Here is a 22623-nt window from a genome sequence, read left to right on the forward strand (position 1 = left end):
AGTGAATTGTTAGGTAAATTGGGGGGGGGGGGGGATATTGGGCAGTTAAATCTCTTCCTAATGCCAAATACCTGCCACGATGTTCTCATTAATGCCAAATAGCGCGGATTTAACCGCCTCGAGGAAATCCTGGCCGTAGGCGCCAACTCAACAACATGCTGTGAAGCCACTTTCCCATGCTGGAGAAGAGATTAGCTCCGTTGAAATGAATGGGATCGGCATTTCCTACAGCATGTTAAATAGGAGCATTAAATAGCAGTGTTAGTAGCAAAGTGCTCTTTAAAAATAATCCTTGTTTTCCTTTGTTTGAGAAATTGCCTTATGACTCATAAAATGAATATCCATTAGAAAAGGCTCCAGACACCACGTTAGAAACGGGGGGCTCTTAGAAATGAGGACGGCCTGATGGGCTAATTACATCGGACTGTTGTGATGTTTCATGTCTGCCATGGCGGTGTAGTATGAAGAGCGAAACGTCTGCCATGGCGGTGTAGTATGAAGAGAGAGACGTCTGCCATGGCGGTGTAGTATGAAGAGCGAAACGTCTGCCATGGCGGTGTAGTATGAAGAGCGAAACGTCTGCCATGGCGGTGTAGTATGAAGAGCGAAACGTCTGCCATGGCGGTGTAGTATGAAGAGAGCATGGATTAAGATAGTGGATTGATGGACTAGTAATGTGCCTTGGCAGATTGCAATTGACGGGCAGCTGGCTATTTTGGAAATACAGTATCAATGGTTTATTTAGCAGTCTAGCAGTTATAAAAGGGGCTCAGTGTAAGACAGACCTAGCCCTTCACTGCCAGAGTGGCCTTCACAAGATAAGCGTGCAGTGCATGGAATACCCTTCCTATATGAAAGGGTAACTGCATTTTGCCCGAGTGTTTTCATTGTGTTCGTCGGTCCAGATTTTATTACAAAATAAAAAGGAAATCTGCATTCTGCTAACACTATAGGTCCATATTTACTAAACAGTGCTAAGCCTTAAGATGCCGTACAGCGCATTCACTTGAATGGGGCATAAGGCGTCTCGTCGTTAATATGGCGCATACTCCCATCTACGCAGGATTTATTGTAACGTACTGTTCAGATCTCATGAGGGGCAGGGCAGTATTCTTTATCAAATAATAAAGTTTACTGTATGAAATATAAGCTTGTTCTATTTTACTGATGTACGTATACCTTTTATATAGCGCCTTTTACGAACCTCGCGCGTCACAGCAGTAATACACGTGACATAATAATATAACAGTGGGAATAAGCGCTTCAGACATGGCAGTCACAATAGGAAAGGGAGTCCCTGCCCCGAAGAGCTTGCAATCCAAGTGGTAATTATGGAGAACTTAGTAGGAGGGTTAAACATTTAAACTTGAGAATCGGGAGTATTTCTGACGGACTCCGAAGGCCTTGAGAACCGCTTCTCCACCGTGGCCCACCGTAGCCTCCCATTCTCTGCTGCCGCTGGTTTCTGTCTACGAGAGAGAGAGAGATTGAACCTTGAAAATAAGCTTAATTTGCCATACAGAAAACCCTGGGGTTCAGCGCAGTCTCTAGTAAGGGGGGGCTGCACTTTGGGGAATAATCAGAACTCTGCTATTAATTTGACGTTCTTCTGGGAAATGATTGAATGTGCATTGAAACACACACACAGACCATTACTGTCAGCGTATCCGAAATCCTAAAACCTACAATCAGATACATTATTTCAGCAGGAAAGCAAAGGTGGAACCCATTGTAATGGACGTAGAGACTTGTTAAAAGCTTACTAGACAGATGTGACACTTTTCAATCAAATGGTGCTTTGTTGTTTTTAAGCCATCACTGAAAAGGACCTTGTTATCTATTACATTGCCAGAAGTCCTCTTGTGGTTAGAATACAAGAGCATCAATGCGAAGTGAATATGCCTGAGAGGCTGTGAGCGTTATTCGTTAATCTTTGATAGTGCCGATCGGGGCGCCGTGACACAGAGACTTCAATGGGAGTTTCCGGGGCGACAGGGCCCCTATCGACACTATCATAGTTTTAATGAATGACCCCCTTTATGTTTCTCATTCAGTTGCTTTACAATCGCATGCCGTAAACAATAATCCCATTTCCGTGCCCTTTGTGTTCCGTTATGCAGCCCTGAGATCGGCGGGATTTCGCAATGGAAGCTTGGGAAGCCGGCCCAGCGCTCCCTTCCGGAGCAATGTGTATCAGCCCACTGAGATGGCCGTTGTGTTGAATGGCGGGACAGTAAGTATTGAGATATGATGAACAAGCACAATGCCACTTTCTGGGCGTAGGACCCATAGTGTAATCCGGGGGGGGGCGCAAATTTTTCCAGGGGTGGCGCAGCCGTTATAGAGGCCCCGCACTCTTCCCCAAAGCATGTCAATTAAATGCCGGGTGAGCGCGCGCCGCCTCTGCAACTTCCCTTACCTTGTTTCCGGTGGTGCGTTGCCATGGCAACGCAGCATCAAATGACCCAGCGGCGTCGTTTGACGCTGGAGACAAGGTAAGGATGGGGGGGGGGAGAACAGATAGGGGGGCGCAGACTGAAAAGATTGCGCACTAGTGGTCTAATCGGTTATTTATTAATGATACCTGCAGCTGTAGATGCAAATAGATGTACAAACTGAGGACAAGCAACGCGTTGCTGATATTCCTGCTCCTAATGGGTTCATGTAATGGCAGGTTGAATGACTCAAACTGTGTTAAAGAGCTACACAGGTCCTGTCCCAGCGGTCACTGTGCATCTTACTATTCCTAGACTGAAGCAGGGGGGCTCAGCTCCAGTCCTCAAGCCCCCCCCAACAGGTCTGGTTATCCCAACTTCAGTGCAGGTGGCTCAATCAGTCCCTGCTTCAGCACAGGTAGCTTGGTCTTTGACCGAGCCTCCGATTGAGCCACCTGTGCTGAAGCAGGGACCGATTGAGCTATCTGTGCTGAAGCAGAGATATCATGAGAACCTGACCTGTTGGGATGGGGGGGGGCTTTAGGACTGGAGTTAAGCTCTTCTGTCTTACAGATCTAGTAACCACCAAATATGTCATATATGAACCTTCAACAGCACATAGGTACAATCTTCTTCTAGAAGGTACCTATTTGACGTCCCCAGCATATATACACACTATGTATAGTTTTCACCTGGGTGTCCAACACAGGACAACATAAAACATACACAGGTGTGTACACAGTTACACATCGATACATACTATTATATTATGTGTGAACCTATCACAGTAACACACACACACACACACTACCTGGATGTAACGTCTCCCAGCTGCAAAACTATTGAAAAAGCAATGCCGAAAATAGCGCCGTATTTATAAAGGGAAAGGAATCTCATTGAACACAATAGGCTTTTTTCCCTTTGATAAGTCTCGGGCAATACTTTTGCACTAGCACTGGTTTTGCTCCTAATTTGGGAGACTTTAGCTCCCATTGATTTCCTTATTTTTATTATGAAGCCAAAGCCCCAATCTAGAACACTGATAGTTAGCCATCGATACCTCCCTGTTCTGTGAAAAAAGCTGATATATTGTCACGCAGCAAATAAAAATATCACATGTGAGCACATTTACACGTCTCAGACAAGTCTGCAGCCCTGCCTTTCCCCATTATCTCCCAGCATACAGTGCTTCCACTGCAGCCAGGGATTCTCGGTAATGACATGCAAATGAGCGCACAGTGTCAACACGGGTGAAATAGCTGTGTGTGTGTGTAGGTTTACTGGCTCTGCACTTCTTTAACCCAGGCTGTGCTGAAAAGCTGTGTAATACGGCAGGGATAAGCTTATAGGGGTCCCTTGTTAAAATAGATTTGAAGCAAATGGTGACACTCACTGCTCATTTGCATGTTTACACATCGCTCAGACGAGAGGTGCCCGTGATGTGATGCGCGCACGCCAGCGCGGACTATAATCGTGGGCTTAGGAGATAACGGTGAAAGGGTTACAGACCTGTCTGAGACACGTGACTGTGTTCAAAAGTGATATTTTGATTTGCTGTATGCGATACGATGGAGGGTTTTTGTCACTTTTTTTACCCACCATAAATTATTTAATATATTATAATCAAATACTCATCCCACAGCGAGAGAAAAAAAGGTGACAAGTAAAGAGAATACTGACTTTACCTGGATCCTTTTATCCAAACCAGGGCTAACGGACAGCAATGTATGATGCTAAATTCAGTGCATTATTTCACTATTTATTCTTTGAAATGGTAACTTGGAAAGGATTCAAAGTGGAATGCAAGAAAACTCTCAGCTCTTCAAATATCTTCTTTCCATTTACACATTTTCACCCATCACTAAAACTGATCAATCATCTTTCACTTAGCAGCACGTTGCTTCCTCTGGGCACAGATACATCAGACGGCTCTTGTGGAAAGATTTGTAGAAGATTTATTAGTCATTAGTCTCTCTCGTGAGACGTTGGTCCGACATCCCAGTAATAAGATATTCTTCTCTGCGGTCATTTCTAACATCCAACTGATACCATTCATTATTACACTTGACAAGACTAAGAAACTGATCTTGTGCACGTTTAATTACCAATCTTCATCGATCAACCCATACACGTATGACCGTAGCCATGGATCCGTTGAGTTTGCTTTTGATCTCCTTTAATAACAGAAGTCACATTATCAATATTGTACAGAATTCAGATGTCACGTTAAGCCATATTCATTAAGGTAAATTGATGCCTTGGCACTGTGGAAATGTTTAACTAGTCTTTTAAGGCGTTATGTTAAGCTCATGGTGTTTATGATTGGTATTCCGTCTAAGGACACATGAAAGAATATAGCAACTCCAGCAGAGAGGCACTGTACATCCATTGTGTGACATACTGCCCCTTCACTCTAGAACAAGGGCGGCCAACTCCAGTCCTCAAGGGCCACCACCAGGCCAGGTTTTATGGATATCCCTGCTTCAGCACAGGTGGCTCAGTCAAAGATGTTGCAGATAGGGAGATTTCACCAGCAACAAAGGAAAGGGTTCTTTACAGTTTACAGTAAGGCCAGTTACACTGTGGAATTCATGACCCATGGAGGCTGTGATGGCAGATACAATAGATTTGTTCAAAAAAAGGTTGGACATCTTTTTAGAAAAGAACAGTATACAGGGATATACCAAATAAGTAGACATGGGAAGGATGGGTTTTCTGATTGCCTTCCCCTGGATCAATATATTGTAAGTACAAATGTAGGGTAAAGTATCTGTCGTCTAAATTTTGCATAGGTTGAATTTGATGGACGTACTGTACGTCTTTTTTTTTTTTTTAAACCTCGGGACTGCTACGTGGTGACACACCGCTCTTACTATAATACAATAGTATACAATTTAGTTTTTTACCTGTATATGGTATGCACTGTTGTCTGCCCTATATAGTATATATGGACTATACACCATCCTCAGCCCATTTTGGGGATATTAGGATCCCATTATTTCCATTATCTTTCTATTTTTGACTTGAGTGCATTAAACAGGGACTGCTGTGACCTCTGGTTACCTTCTATGTGTGTATATGCTTTTTTTAAACCTCACCTACTATGTAACTATGATTGAGCCACCTATGCTGAAGTTGGTATATCCTTACCATCTGACCTGTGTTGGTGGTTCTTCAGGACTGGAGATGGCCACGCCTGCTTTATAACCTTTAAGACAAAAAAAGTAATCCTTCTCTGAATGAGGGACTCATGACGAATTGCATTTCCTTTCCGATCAAAGTGGTAAATAAATAAATAATTAAAATAAAATAAAAACTCATCAGCCAATATTATAGGCTTTTATTCAAGATGCTGTGAAGTCGCTTGCCTCTACTGGAGAAGAATTTAGCCCTATTTATTTGAAGCTGATATCTTCTCCAGCACAGGTAGGGGCCCATACATAGTTTGTGGTAAGTTAGGGGCTAGCAATAATTTGGAAGATAATATGACTTGTTGATTGTCAAGTTCTGCCATTTTGGAAATGTCAACATGTGATGCTGTGAAAAAAAAGGGGCCTTATAGCCCCTTATCCTGCAGTTCTATTTTGTTTTAAAACATAAATAATTTATTGGGGTTTTTTAATTACATTTTTAGAGTAGAATCTAAACTGTAGCTCTTCACTTCAGTGCCTTCCAGCAGTAGAAGATCTAAAAGTTCTTCATTAAAAAAAGCAACCCATAAATTATATATGCAACATATCCCATTTGGGTTGTAGAGGCCTTCAAGACTAGAAAACATGGGCAGAATGCAATCTTGCTACATAGTCATTTATTATAATAAGACAGGTCACCCGTAATATCCCACTGCCCAGGCCAAGTCTGTAACTAGTTTTTGCTCGCTTGCAGAGACAACCCAGTTTCCATAAACAGAAAAGCCAGAACACTTGTAACATCCATGTTATTGACTCTTTGCCTTGGATTCCAAGACCGGGAACAGAAAAATAGTTAAAGCAACTCTGTTTTGTAGAACTTTTTAAGCCCTATTTTGTAGACCTGAGAAACTTTACATGTAGTTCATAGTGGTTATTAAAGCATTTTCTTCGTCTGCAATCCTCTTTTCTTTAAATAAGGTTTTCTTTTCATTGCGATTTAGTATAGTTTGTGAAAATATATATCGAGACAAAATAAACTCATTAAAAATACCACTATTGTGAATTGAGCATTCCAACATGCTTGGGATCATTGCAGTAATCTTGACTCCGTTTAATAGACATGTTTGAAAAATTCAATGTAAATTCCATGTCCAATGGTGTATGCCTTGGGGCCGTTCGTAAGATGAATCTCCGGCCTGAAAAGTAAAAATGAAAACTGATGGCAGACGGGAACCATCTCCCCCCCCATTTCTGCCATTCTTTAAAACCTCATACCCTGGTGTCATTAACCATGAAAGGAAAATTGGATACAGTGTGAATTTTGTCTTGAATACAAATAATTATATGATTGTTATTAATATATTATATTAGTTTCTAAATGGGGCTCGTGCTTTAAAGAAGCTGACACTTCAATTTCAATTCTCCCGAAACAGTGGTACCTGGAATATTATCCCAAGCATACCTATTTAATGTAGACTATTCTGGTCAGAAGTCCATACAAAACAATGTGTTCATTAAACCTCTATATGCTACTGCTTATATATCTGTAAGATTGACGCAGGGTCTGGAATTCTTAGTTATCCATCTGTTGTCCTTATTTCCAGATCCCAACCGCTCCACCAAGTTACACTGGAAGACATCTTTGGTGAAAGGCATATAGGTTCCAGAGAGTCTTTGTCACAAGGTTTTACTCACTGGCCCAGTCTTTGTGAGGGAGGAATCAGTAACGATAGCTGAACACAACCGTACAACATTCAAGAGCTCTGGCAATCCTACCTAATAGTGTTTATCTAAATTTGGACAGCTGTGAACTCTTGAGATAACAACCAAAGATGGATATGGTCACAATAAACCTGGAGTTTGGTTCACAAGCGCAACAAGTGTCAATTGACTCGAGCATCTTCTGCTGGAAGATGCATTTTAACAGTTAACATTGTTGGAGAACCCAGTGGTTGGCTGGTTGTTTGTCAGCAAATCTCCCTTTTCAGACGTAATTGCCTCTCCAACTAGTCCTCACTTAAGAAAGCAGATAGGGTCAAGCACTGATGTGCTGTTTGGTTCATTAAATCAGGGGTGCTCCACTCCAGTCCTGAAGAGCCCTCTAACAGATCAGGTGTTAAGGTTTTCCCAGCCTCAGCACAGATGGCTCCGTCAAAGACTGTGCCACTGATTGAGCCACCTGTGCTGCAGCAGGGACAGATTGAGCCATCTGTGCTGAAGCAGGGATATCCCTAAAACCTGACCTGTTGGGGGGTCTTCAGGACCGGAGTTGAGCCCCACTGCATTTGATGAAACTGGCCCATTAAAAGCTGTTGCAAATGAGCTTACTATTATCCATGAGAAACACTGAAAGCTGCAGCAAAATGTTAAATATCTAGAACATTAATAATGCATCAGTAAAAATGAGTTCTCTGTTTAAAGAAGTTGAAGGAATGTCTTAAAGTTCTAGTTATCACCCTTAATGTATTCAATCAAAGCTGTGCTTCTGTCCTCTGTGTAACATCTGGAACATGTTGCTTGCTGAGCTCTTTCAGCTGCTAAGGCTTTCCCAGGTGCACAAAGGACCAAATTCAATGACTCAAAGTGCTGTGCTTAAGCTGTAAAAAGTAGGTGATTGTGCCTAGAAATGGAAAAGCTACATTCTGGTAATATACGTGAGCATTGGACCCTGATGCTTAGGGTGGATCATACCCTCCATACCTATCTTCCCTCCATCCTGTTCTCTTGTAATTGTGCTGGCAGGGAATCTGATTCTTATTGGGATGGAGCGAAAACACCGTGGCAATGGAAAATGTTCAGACTTGATTTACAAATACTTTTTATTTTATATTAAGGCATCAATCACCCATGATTTAACCATTAAATCTCTCAACAGCCATTGATTCACTTTGGTCCTAAGTGGAACTAGAAAACGAATCCTATCGCAGAACAGACTTTGACTTCCGTTTGTGTGTCTGAATTTGTTCTCCTTCAGCTCTCAGATGTTGTGTACCACCTAAGTCTTTGTTCCTATGGACATTGACACATAGTTAGCAGAGTCTCCCTGGAGGAGGCTTTTGTGTTGGGTGGAAGACAGGATGCAGAATTCTTTCACAAGTATATCTCATCTTCATTCCCTTGTAGTGCTGTGATAAGCGATGTGCAGCGCATCCTTTTTTTACCATGGTTTTCATTACATTTTGAGCAGGACATTGCTTTATGATTCATCATATCCACATGCATGGTCACCCATTTTCCTACAAGCGTCATGACATTATATAAGGGGACCGTGTATATCGCTGGGTTGTATTTTGTGTTCTGAGTTCAGTTTCATTATTAATAGATTGTACAAGGAAAAGAACACACTTACATTATCAGCAAGTTAATACCCAAAGAGATGTTTCTTGCACCTCCAGTGTTTCAACTCCCTCTGGCAACAAAACAGGATAACAAAACCTAGTGTAATATAAATTGCAATTACATATATACATACATACGTATGCATATAGTTAACAGAACATTTATAGTAGCTGATGGGTACTATTGCCTGTAGAGGGGATCATGTTATAAATATTATTGTGGCAATATATGCAGCATCAAAACCAAGTGCTTTGCTGCATTGTAAGATCAAGTTTAGAAATGCTGGTCTTCTATAATAAGTAGCGATGGTTGAAGCCTTTGCCCAAATGTGCAAATGTGGCAAATCTTTAATATTCTCGTATCAGGGAAAAGTGGCAGATATTGCCAAGTTCACCAAAAGCAAATATCCCAATCTGAGCCTACATACAGTATTTTGCCAAATTCGCTGCATTTCGCTGGCACCCATGGCTTCTCTTATGCACACTCGCAAAAGGAAAAACGCGTTGGCTAAACATTTTGCCTTTGGGCAAACTGGTACAGCTTTGCACATCTCTATTTGAGACATTTAACAGTTGAAATATGTTTTTGCTCTTCAGTTACATTTGAAGGACCTTTGCCTTTAAGAATAAATACAAATGATTCACCCATCTGCCCCCTACCCCCCCTAGGCTTAAATCAGGGTTTCTGGAGCTGAACCGTGTTCATTTCAGCTCTGGGGACCCCCTGCTTCCGGAGGTACTTACCCGAGAAGGTGATGCCGGTATCTCGCTGCTGTTTTAAGGTTCCACGGCGCGCGGGCAAATAAGAAGTCGCCACGGCTTCCTGCTGGGAATGTCTTTCAAAATACATTTTTTGGGCCCAGGCAGAGCTGCTACCGAACCGGCAGCCCCTTCAGATATGGGGAAGCAGGGGGTCACCGGAGCGAGAAAAAAAATCAAAACGGTTCAGCTGCGTAAAATAAATATACCAAAAGGTATAGCCACTTGAACATGTGATGGTTTTCTTAATAGGTTTATTAAACTCGCCCTTGGATAACCATTCCTTTTTTACCAATGTGTTCATTTTTTTGACGGAAGGGTTTTTAGAACAGATAGCAATAAAGGTTATTTTTTATTTTAAAAAGCAGTGGAGTTTATTGCACATACTGTACACGGGGGCAGGCTCATTAAGTGCGCGGGTACAGGTTGGCGAACGTGATCTGGTTGTGTTTGATGAATCTTGTCCCGTAGGAGGAGATTGTGTGAAATAGCATCTGCCGTTGACGGGAGATCCGAATAGCAATAGTTTTTCAGTCGTTGTAGCTTTTCTATTTAAATGAATTTGCAAGTGCGGTTTTAATCTGTCACCTTATTTTTTTTTTTAGCAAGTTTTGTTGCAAATGTATACATTCTTTAGTACAATATTTTCCCCGACTTGTACAGTCTATCAGTGGCAGAAAATCAAAAAGTACTTAACTATGTAAAATCTTTTGTTTATTCAAATACATCATGTTCCTGCTGCTGCACTGTAGACTAATTAAGAGCATCTCTGCACTTCCAGCCAGCGCTGCATCATGACCTAGAACAGGAGCGGATTATCCTCAAGAGCCACCAACAGATCAGGGTTTAAGGATATCCCTGCTTCAGCACAAGTGGCTCAATCGGTACTGATCCACTGATTGAGCCACCTGTGCTGAAGCAGTGATATCCTTTAAACCTGACCTGTTAGTGGCCCTTAAGGACTGGAGTTGGCCATCCCTGACCTAGAACGTTGACTAGCAAGCTTTAGTTCTAGGCACCTGGTTGCTGGCATTGAGAATCAGATAATACATTAGGGTAGTGCAGATGCACTGTGCTTACCTGATTCAGCTTCCAAAACTCCTCGGAGGAAACATGCATAAAAGTAGTGGTAATACACATCCTAAGTGGGTTTGCCATGGTGATCTTGTCTGGGTTGTGAACTCCAGTGCCCTCTAGATCAGTGGTTCCCCACTTTATTTTTTATTTTATTTTTTAACGTTTCGCACCCCCTGCTAGAAAATACATCTTTTGCGAGTGGTATTGCCATCAATCACTGCGGGAGCTCCCAAAGTCACGCCCCACAATGCCTTGCCTCTGTGGATACAAAGCTTTGTGGGGAGTGACTTTGGAAGCTCCTGCTGTAAGTGACGGCTATACCTCCTATGCTAAGGTGCAGATTGGGACCTTACTTGGTGCGCTGTCCCCGCACACGCTCAGAAACCCACAATATCCGCCATTACAGATTTTTGGGGGCGAAACCCTTAGAGACGCCCAACAAACCCCCTGTTGGGAATCACTGTACACTAGATAAAACCACAAAAAGAATCTTGCCATAGGGGATTCCTCTATAGACCTTTTCAGACGTTGGTGGCTATTGAAAGCAGCAGTGTGAATCTGCTGTTGAAATTATTTTAGGGGGGCATATGTTCATGTTTTTTTAGTTCTTTCCATGTATAGTGGCACATTAATATTCAGCGCCACTAAAACTGACCCAAAGATTTTGAATACATTTGCACTACAGCTTACAGTTATCAGGTAAACAGGCCTTTATCTCCTAACTAATGATCAGGAATGTTGAGTTACTTTACAAGTATGTTGCATACAGAATGTTTACTGACATTATTGCTATACAGACATGGAGAGGTACGCACTGCAGGACTTGTGTTTCTGAAATATTAGCATTATTTATTGGAAAAAAAATGTAAGTAAACCATGGCAAAAAATAAATATGGCTGCTTAATTGCAGTGCTACATAAGGAAGCAGAAACTGCATCGTGTTGGGACTTCAAATCAAATTTGAAACACCCCAAATGCATCTTTGTTATACTGCCTTTTTAACATGTCTTGATGCTAATGGGAGTAAGCTATGCATTTTCTGACTGGTGGTGGCATCTGTGGAAAACAATGCTTTTATTCTGTTGTGAAACCCGCTAAACATCAGTCCTGAATGCACCTGCAATGTAGGGCACCAGTCTACAATGGCCGAATTGGCTGTTTCGACCATTTTCATCCAAAAAGTCCTGTTGATTTGCACTGGAGATTTTGGCCATGAAAATGGCTTGAACGGTTGCTTCGGACAATATAGAATAGGGCCCTTACACCCTCTTGTTAGCATGGAAGCATACAATGCATTGCAGTGCCACGCATGGCAGCCAAACGGTTTCTCAACTCAACTGAAGAGGCTTAAAGAAAGATAAAGAACTTTAACAAACTTGTATTAATAAAAAAAATGACGGTACACTGTATATATTGTACAAGATGTGTTTTACATTTTCATTTCAGCATAGAAGAAATGTAACCTAGGAGTAGACATACGTGAATTATAGCATCAATGTATTAACACTAATGATTCTGAATTGTTTTATATGCTGTGAAAATTGCAGTGTCCTTTGGTAAGAGGAATAAGGTGATGTTATCCCTTAGATCTTTAGCCCTGCGCGTTTGTTTATTTTTGCAGGTTGTATACGGAAAAATGTTGTCATGGTCCATTACACTGGCTTTGAATGCAAACCCTAAACCCTGTGCCTTTTTAATATGTATGATTCCCAACAAGGTGTCTCTGTAGATCCACGGCTCAGCCTTGTACTGTTACCAATAATTAATAATACACAATAAAACTGTGTAGCATTGCTATAAAGCTGCATTTATAGTCCCTAACGGGGACTTAATCCGCTCCCCCTGAAAATGAACATGACACTTTGGGGATAAAATGCTGTATAGTCTGAAGCTGCCGTTCTTGGATGAAAATCTCCATTGTAGTTCATTTGGTATTTTAGGTAGAAAACGGCTCAAAACAGCCACTTGGCACAATATAAAATATACGTACCCCTTTATATTAGGATGCTTAGAATCTCTCTACACTTTTTTTTATCTTGCCACGTTTTGTATGTATCTACAATGTGATGCCACGCCTGAAATGTTGATTTAGAGCAGACGTGGCCAACTCCAGCCCTCAAGGGCCACCAACGGGTCAGTTTTTCAGGATATCCCTGCTTCAGCAGGTGGCTCAGTCTTTGAGCCACCTGTGCAAAAACAAGGACTGATTAAACCACCCGTCCTGAAGCAGGAACTTATTGAGCCACCTGTGCTGAAGCAGAGAGATCCTGAAAACCTGACATGTTGGTGGCCCTTGAAGACAGGAGTTTGCCACCCCTGATTTAGTCTATGGCTCCTATTCAATATGCTGGGAAGTGGCTTTCCTGTGTAGGAGAAGCTCCACTCAAATGAACGAGACCCAAATGTTGGTTGACACCGAGATGCAGCTTCACGGCATATTGCATGAGGGCCTGTGGGAGGGGATACACAAAGCTCGGATATGAGATGTCGGAGGTGGATCGGCTGTAACAGCCATTCATGTCAATGGCAGGTAACATCAATTGCGCTCCAATTTGCTTTATCAGAGGTTTGTGAATCACCTCCCTATTTCTGAGGACAACTTTAGAAAGTGATGCAAGAAGGGGCACTCTTATTTTGTGACTCCTAGCACTACAATACCAAGGCAGTTGGCATATATTTTGCATCGTGTTCACCAGCTTCCAACTGAGGGTCTTACTCTATACACAATGAAGAGGTCATACAGGATGTGGGGATTTCCGTCCTAAAACGAGCAGAATGGCCGCTTTAGAGTATGTAGAATTATCCCCGAAGAGACCTATTCTGTAAGGTCTGACTTGAGTGGCAGCTTTCGCCTGACTGGTGCGATCAGCCACATCGGACCTTGTTGAGTACGGTCCTTGGAGAGTGTGAACAGCAAGAGATAGAGAGGAGTGCAGCTAGCATTATGATTTTCTTTGTGTGGTCCAAGGTGACCTTAACCATCCAGTCCGAAGAACTTTCACATGACAGATAAAGAATTTGTCATATTTACTATATCTCATCATGTCCTTTTCGTGGGATGTTTTTTGTTTTTGTTAATCCTTAGTTCAGCGGATATGAGCAGTTGGAATATTACGTATCCGGGAGGTCAAAATGGATGTTTCCCCAGAGCAAAGTGCAGTCTGAGATTACTATGCTAATCTCAGATGCTAGAGATTAAGATAAATTATTTTCAACACAAAACAGAAGATCAGGGGGCACGATACTAGCATTTAATTAGTTTTATAGGCTTCTGGGGGGATTGGTGCTTTAATTCAATCATGGTAAAAACTAAAATGATGCAGTTCATGAAAAATAAATGCTGCATTGACTCCCATGTAGTCTTTTTTCCCCCCTTCAACAACCCTAGTGACCTCAAACCCACAGTAACTAGCAGGGAAGTCTGTCCTTTCTTTAAAGTACAGTTTGTTTTGGTCAGCGCCTTGATTGGGGGTATTGGAGGACTGCAGCTGTATCTACTGGTAAGAAACCAATACTGTTTTGTGGGTTTCTGTTCTCCAAATAAAATGTTAGTGCGAAATTGTGCTAAGCCTTAACGCACAAGTAAATCTGGGCTTTAGATGGTTGCAAGTACATAAGTACTTAATATAAAGCTTTATATAGCAAAACGCTAATTTTCAGGGAGCGGATCCTCAATATTAACTGCAGCTTTAAAGTAGGAAATCATGTGAAATATCTAGCTTAAATTCATTAAGTTTATTTGTGATCAAGCAATAATTAGTGGTGTATTTGATATACACACACACACACACACACACACACACACACGTTATGAATTGATGTGCTGGCAAAAAGATTTCTATTGTTCAGGATCTGTTATTGTGTGCATATATATTTAGTTTCGTACTCGCACATTTTAGTTATCTATGTTTTATAATGATGCTGTGTGTAGACCGCTTTGTGTAAAGGGAGAACTAACCATACAAATATCTATTTTGACCAGTTTTTGATAAGAGACAGAGTATTGCAATTTACAGGACATTCTCCAACCATGGAATGTAGACTCCTGCTATTTGTTGGCAGTCTAACTTAAAAAATGCTCAAATATCTTTTTGTGGACACACTGAGCAGACCTCCTGGTCCAGGAAGACTACTGGTTATAGTGTGACTTTACCGTGGAGAACAGCAGTTGACTGTCTTGTACATCCAAATCATTTACATCAGGGGTGGCAAACTCCAGTCGACAAGGGCCACCAACAGGTCAGGTTTTAAGGGTATCCCTGCTTCCACACAGTTGACTCAGTCAGAATGACAGCCCTTCTGTGCTGAAGCAGGGATATCCCTAATAACTGGCCTGTTGGTGGCCCTTGAGACCTGGAGTTGGCCACGTCTGCATTTATATCCTTGTAAGTGAAGTTTATTCAGTAACTTATCAAAAAGTGTTTAAATAAGAGGCACTGTTCCGTTATACCATTTTTATTTTGCCTGTTAATGAAAATGGTTTGTTTTTATTAGATCTATATTTATTACATGTATAATTGGGTGTTTTATATTGTATTTTTCGCTGCTGACTGGTATTCTTTGAAATCGGATGGAATTTCAAGACAATCAAAACATTTCTGTACCATAAAGGCTGTATATAGCAACTGGAAACGGGGACAAAAGGCTGTATAGCATGGGAAATGTTTTATTTTCAAAATGCTGTTCTTAACACAAAATAAAGGCTTTACTATTTAGTCTCTTTGTGGTAAATGACACGGTAAAACTACATGGTTCACAGAATGCAAACACTTCGATCTGCTGAATGTTTCCCAACGACTACATCAATTGTTCAACCCCTTTCAGCAAAGTTACATTTGCAAACCTATTAGGTTGGCAAACTACTTGGTTAAATAGTAAGTTATCATTCGTATACATGGGTGTGTATGTATCAAGCTCCTGGGAAAGGGCACTTTATTTCTTGTGTCAAATGCGTGGAACTTTTTAATGACGTTACGTAGGTTTGACGCAGATCTATTAGCCAAAAATTATTGAATCCTTCTCAGATCTGGATGATTTTAAAATATCAAAAAGGGAAGAAAAATGTCAGCTTGAAATGCACAATAGAAAAGAAGATCCTGGCACTCAGTATTTGCAAAATGAAGATTTAATCACAGCCAAAAAGTCCAACGTTTCAAATGCACATGCAGTCTTTCTGAAGGGGAGGCCTGCATGTGCAGTTGAAACGTTGGACTTTTTGGCTCGGATTAAATCTTCATTTTGCAAAGACCGAGTGCCAGGATCTTTATTTCTATTGTGCTTATACGTGGGACCTGCAGGACATCTCCTGATCCAGCGAGCACTGGCTATTTACCTTATTTATTCAAGTAAGATGTGTGCTAGATATACTTGCTAGATATACTTCTACTGATTGAGCTTGAAATGTATCCCACTAAAATGTGTACCAAATAAGTCTTCATACTGCTACTGTAGACATTCCCCATTTCGTTGAGTGACAGAAGCAACTCAAAGGACCCACTACCTTTGAAAATAAGAAACATGTATAGTAACAAGTGACTCTCACAACACCAATTTAATGGAATATCTAGTCTGAGCTTCATACAACGGCCCAGTGAAATGCTGCAAAAAAATATTTATAACGCAACAATGGGTTAGAACATTCTGTTAATGTGATCTTCAGCTAGTATAATAAATGAACACATTCGTTCTTGGCATCTCCGGGTTCAGCACATATCTGGTTCAGATTACTGTGTTCTGTGAAGTGGGTGATGGCACGTTAATAGAAACTGTTCGGCTGTGTGGCGCAGTGCCTCTGTCTTCTAGATCCTTTAATTCTCTTTCCACTGCAAAACATGGAGAATGTAAGAAAATTATCTGCAGAAAGTGATTATTTTGAGAACGCAAACAGAGGCGAGATTTATTTGGGGATGCTGGGAAATATCCTCTTGCTTTCTGATGCTCTGGCTGATGGAAGAGCCTGCAACACTTTATTTCAGCAGATAAGGTGGAGAAATTGTATTATTGTAGCCACGGGGTTCAAGTTCAAAATAAAGACCCATCAAAAGGCCATGTGCCAGATGCATAGTAAATCAATTAACAAAGCCTTCTTATAAAGCGAACGTCACAGGATAGTGCCCAACTGACCTGATATGCCTGATATAAAGAAAAGAGAACAGAAACAGCAAGTCATGGCTGAGAGCTGGGAATGAAATCAATAGCAAACAAAACCAGCTTTAAACAGAACCGTTTAGTAAATTGTGTCTAAGAGGAAGACAATACAAAGACACTATAAATATACTTCGGATGTGATGTACAGTACTGTACTCAGCTATTTACACGTAGTAGTAGTAGTAGTAGTAGTATAATACCAGGATAAATATATTTAATTTTAAGAACGAATAATGCTATAAAAGTCTGATACCAAGGGCCATGCAAGTGTGATTTGGGGGATTTCAAGTGAATAGGCAAAAAGGTGTCTTCCATCATTGGAAAGGGTCTTACTAAAAAAAACCGTGCTTGGAAAATATGGCCGTATTTCTTAATATAACATCCCTGCAAATGATGTAAATGTGTTTATTTTGAAATGCAGTTGTCTTGTATGGTACTTTAAAGTCCATTGCTTCATTGTAGTGATTCAAAACCATTCAACAAAAAAAAAAAGGTTCCCAATGATCTATTGTTTGTTACACTTATTGGCTCAGGCACCTCTGCCCCAAGAGTGGTTCACACTAAGGGGCCTATTCTAGTAGCTCCGAATTGTGACAACCGGCTTCTAAAATGCACGTTAGAAGCGGCTATGCATGGTTTGCTATTCTGTAAGCCCTTCTCGCATGTCCAAACCATGTGAAAAAGGCTTTTCTTAGAAGGTTTCATTACGGCTGCGCTACTCCGAGCGGAATGGCTAAACTCGTATCTTTTGCAAACTAGCTGCATTCTAGTAGCTCCAAAAAGTGCAAAAGGCTAAATCGCTTCTAACAACAACTCATCATGCTCCTCCTCCTCCTCCTCCTCTTCCACCTACTCGGTATCCCCTACTCTGGATTATTTTGTATTGACCCTTCATTTTTAGTGCACTTTATTTTAATTACAGTGCACTTGTTGGTTTAATTTTTATATTTGTTTGGCTGGTTTTTCTTTGTTCTACTTGGCAACAAGTAGAATTGCTTCGCCGGCCAATCAGTAAAACCAGATCAAAATAGACCTCCACCAAACCAACAAAACAAGAGGATACAAAACAACATGGACTTCCTATGTTTACATAGGCTGAGACTATCGCGTTTCTGAAAGATCATATGCAAAGATTGAAGAACATTTATGCTGACCCAATTAAATGAGTCACTATCTGCAAAAAACGACATTTTAATGCCTTGAACATCCTAGAAAACATCTTGCTTTGATATTGGCTAATACTAAGTGGAGAGGAGAAGCACCATGTGCTGTTCTTTTCACAAACACAAAGGAATGCGTGTAAACCATCTCATTGGTTTATAATTACTGAGGTGGCAATCTTAATTACTTTGTGACTGAATACAAACATATCCAAACTGGTATCAGTAAAATAGAAGCATGCAGATAAAGTATGGCTGATCAATAATCCTATAAACATTTCCATGAAACGCTATGTAAAACGGCCGGCATAAGCTTATATGGGTCCATATTAAAAATGGAAGCAAAAGGTGACACTGTGCTCATTTGCATGCCATTTCCCAGAATTCCTGGCTGCAGTGAAAGCACTGTATGCTAAGAGATAATGGGGAAAGGCAGGGTTACACACCTGTCTGAGATGGGAATGTGCTCACAAGTGGGATGTTAATTTAATGTAATCATATACCAAAGTTATTTCACAGTATAAAGAGTAAAAAAAAAAAAAAAAAAAGAGGTCTCTAGGCAATGTCTATATTAACACTAATAATTTTCTCACATTGCTCCAAAGCTCGATTCACAATGGTCATTCCACAACCTAAAAGTGTCAACAGTAACCCCAACAAGCAATCCTTTGGTTCAGCAATGGACTGGAAAGCGCTGGGGTTACAGTTAACACCTTTTGGGTTGTGATCTTGCCAGTTTTAAATCCAAAATAAGAATTCACATTTCGTGTCATCTCCCTCCATCACTTTTTCCATAGTTTCAAAATCAACATATGTTCAACTGAGGAATTCCTTCTTTTTTTGCCACTGATAACGGTGGTGCCCGCAAGGCATTGAGTTGAGACCTGCCCTGGGGTGAATGTTAAGAGCTTTGGAATATTTTTTTGATTCATGGGCACTGAAATCCAGCAGTGTTTACGTCTCAAGTATCTTGTGACTTTATCACAACATTCACAGCTGTTGCTGTCACTTTTTAAACTCAAAACATCTCAAAAATATTTATGGGGAAACTTTCGTGTGAGTTTTAAGGGTATTGACTGAAGCATCTCACGCACAAATCGCAGCTCGGAAGAGGGTAAGGATTTTACCCAGCCCAAGATAACCTGATGAGATCCAATCATTCCAGCTTTCTGGCTTGGATTCAAGGAACTGGAAGTTAGGAGACGGAAAGGTGCAGTCCCTCCTAGATTCAAAATCAACCAATAGCAATGACTTTATTTAAGGCGCGTCAACTTGGAGATTGATGCTATTTAAAAAAAAATAAAAAAAATCAGACACCTATAACACATTTTTCAGACCATGTTACATTTTATATGGCTTAATTTCTTGAACATGACATTGCACAATCAAATATACTGCACATCTCCCGTTTGGACCTCTAACATGGAGGGCTTTAAAGTTTAAAGTAGGGTGGTTCTGGACTGCTATGCAGAACCCATTCAAACGCCAAAGTTTCCATTAAAAAAGGGGGAGGGGAACCAACCAAATACATTTAGCTTGACCGTAGCCATCTGGAGCAAGGTGGCAACTAAGTGACCTGTGAGGTTTCAAAACTCTTAAGGCACTATTCTAACTATAAATAAATGTTCTCTTGGTCCACTACAAGGAATCACAAGCTATTTTTAAATAATAATAATAATAATAATAATTAAAACGAGTCAAGCCAGATATGCAGTAAATCTAATAGATATAGTTTTGATTTATTTTAATTATAGGTTACATTAAAGATTACATTTCAATTGTAATTTTACTATTGCTTTTTGGAAATATTTCATTTTTATTATAGGATAAGTATTTATTGGCTGAATTTAGCATGGGTTGAACTTGATGGACATATGTCTTTTTTCAACCTCATCTGCTGAGTAACTATGTGACATACTGTTTTTTCATCACGTTAAACCCTGCGTTAAAAGCTGCTGAGGTCCGAAAAATAATAAATCACTAGACTCTCCGAGGTGTTAAAAGTAGTGATGTGCTTTTAAAACTGTTTCATAGGAATGAAACTGATCTTCACACTATCTCATGATGTATTCTTCTCACGATTGACACTTGCAAGCAGTCCATAATAATGCCTCATTATGATGAAGGATAAAACATTTTAGGCACGAACGCTAGTTTGACTGCATGAATCTTACAGCTCTAGGAGCCAAAAGTGATGTCCTCATTGACCTCTACTAAATATGCTGAACCCATTGTCAAAATCTGTTGCCCAGACCCCTTAAAAAGGCAGCTGTCCCTAGTATACAAGTTCATGTCAAACATTACAGGCATCATGAGCGACATGAATACTTCAAAGGTAAAGCCCCTGTAAACTGATACTGCTAAATCTGGATAGACAATTACACTCAGAGGCAGTCTCATCGAGGAGCAAAGTGAACCAATGGCAGTAACCTATTTAACAGGATACGTGTAGCTGATAAAGCACCTTAAAAAAACACCTTTTTTTAAAAAAAAAAAAAGTACAATCCTACATTTTTCAAAGAGTATACAATATATTTTGTCAAACAGATTAAAAAAAAACAAATTAGAATACAATGGATTTGTGCACAACCCCTTTGCTCATAGGTAACTATTCTATAACCACATCATTTATTTTACATGAAAGTCCTCATATTGCCTCACATTGCTTCTAAATATAACTTGTAGTTATGCAGCCAGCTGTCTCATAATTAAATCTCCTTAACCCTCTCACTGCCAAACGAGACCTCTCTACATGCCCCTGTAGCAGCGAAGTTGTTACTAGCCATCACCATGAAACCCCCCCAGAAACCACCCATGAGTATGTAACTTTGCATTGCATTTTATAAGTGCTATTCCTGTATTATTATGTTCCCTTTCAGGTAGGAAAATGTGAACCTAGAAGCTGACAGTGCGTGCATGTTGGAAACTAATGTACATCAGGTTAGTGAGCGGAATGTGGAAGTGGCTCTTGTTGATGTCGGATTTCAGGATGCAATGTTACCAGATAGATGTGATGACTGATAAGAAGCTGCTTGTTTGAGTAGCCGTGACTTTGAACTGTGATGATTGATAAAGAGTTGTGAGAGAGGGAGATGTGAAAAGGTGTGAGGTAACTTCATTGTTATCTGGAAACAGTAAATCAATGCACCGCTGCCCCTGTGAATAATCTGTATTACAATGCATGACAGAGCAATGTGCAGAATTTGTTGGAGTTATGGAATTTTGGCCATTAAAAAAACAGCATTTTTGAGCATCCTATTCACAGCATCAAGCCCATTCAGATATATTTCAATTTTAAAACAATATTAATTAAACACTCTTACAAGGTAATTAAATAGTTTTACCAATACATCATAAATATTATGTATACTGATTGTATTCCGTGGGATACGAAGACCCAGATATACATCAGTGCACATCTGTTCACTCCCCTTACCAAACCACCATCTTCACCAGTATTACCCGTAGTACTCACTACTGGAAGGATCCATACTATGCTGACTATCAAACCACCACAACAGCTTCCACACCACCATTACATATCCACCCCCATACCACTGGCAACAGCCACGCTAACACAGGAAGCATTAATACCAGCATCACCTACATCATCAACACAGCGCTGGCAAAAGTACCTCACTAGGACTACTGATAAATCTACACAAGACAAATAATATATATATATATTTGCATGTCATTTCCCAGAATCCCTTGCTGCAGTGGAAGTGCTGTATGCTAGGTGATAATGGGGAAAGGCGGGGTTGCAGACCTGCCTAAGACATGCAGATGAGCATACAGCTATATTTGCATATATATATATATATAAATATATAAATAATAGCAAATGTAGCAAGACGTCTTGTAACTCCTCTACATTTTCCTCTTGATTTCCAATAATAATTACAGAAAGCACCCACAACACTAACACACCAACCACTCTGTACTATTATCTACTACTACTAACCTTACTACCAATAGTACACATATTACCAACAGCACCCAGAGTGCACACTGTGCAGTACACAACATTCTCTTGCTCTGGTTAAAGAGCAAGTAAAGTAATTGCAGCAGGAAAACATAAATAGTAACATATTTTGTGTTAGATTTTTTTCTTACAAGAGTTTTTGACTTGAATATAGCGCAGAGTCAGATATAAATAGATAAACAAGATAAAAGGAAAGGCATAAATATGCAAAGTTATTCAGTCAGTCCCAATGTGTAATAATATACAAGGATGCGGGTGGGGTCAAAATGATAGGAAAATATAAATAATGCTACTCACACGGCCAAGTGTGAGCATGGAGGCCCTAAATGGTATCTTTCAATGTTGTCTCTCAGGGTTTCTCTGTTTCCCCTGGGTTCGCAGCTTGGATCGCCAATAGGTGATGGATGTGAGTTCTCCCAGTCTCAAAAGTGGTTCCTCAGTGTGGAGCAATGTACACAGAGACGTTATGTTTTAAAAGGGGGTAAATAAATTTATTGACACATAATAACAATGAACTCACATATAAAAATCTTGCTCCAGCGGTGACGGTATTGTCCCAGACTGTGCGGTGCAGATAAATTCCTGCTGCCG

At 40.5% G+C, this 22623-nt stretch overlaps 2 protein-coding genes across 5 annotated transcripts in view; one reads left to right on the forward strand and one right to left on the reverse strand.

The window, feature by feature from the left end:
- GPRC5B (G protein-coupled receptor class C group 5 member B) overlaps positions 1-22623 on the forward strand; it is a 52674-nt gene that overhangs the window by 21253 nt on the left and 8798 nt on the right. For 3 of the 4 annotated variants that reach the window (XM_075566037.1, XM_075566036.1, XM_075566038.1), the window contains exon 3: positions 2121-2233. In XM_075566037.1, coding sequence (XP_075422152.1) covers positions 2121-2233 — 113 coding nt within the window. Of the gene's footprint in view, positions 1-2120; positions 2234-7170; positions 15456-22623 lie in introns of those variants that run through there. The other variant, XM_075566039.1, reaches the window with a different exon arrangement.
- Positions 16273-22623, reverse strand: part of IQCK (IQ motif containing K) — an 84964-nt gene continuing 78613 nt past the window's right edge. Inside the window, exon 9 of the mRNA XM_075566040.1 lies at positions 16273-16562. Coding sequence (XP_075422155.1) covers positions 16459-16562 — 104 coding nt within the window. The 3' untranslated portion in view covers positions 16273-16458. The remainder of the gene's footprint in view (positions 16563-22623) is intronic.

The sequence above is a fragment of the Ascaphus truei genome, chromosome 11 (assembly GCF_040206685.1).
Source record: "Ascaphus truei isolate aAscTru1 chromosome 11, aAscTru1.hap1, whole genome shotgun sequence".
NCBI classification, from domain to species: Eukaryota; Metazoa; Chordata; class Amphibia; order Anura; family Ascaphidae; genus Ascaphus; species Ascaphus truei.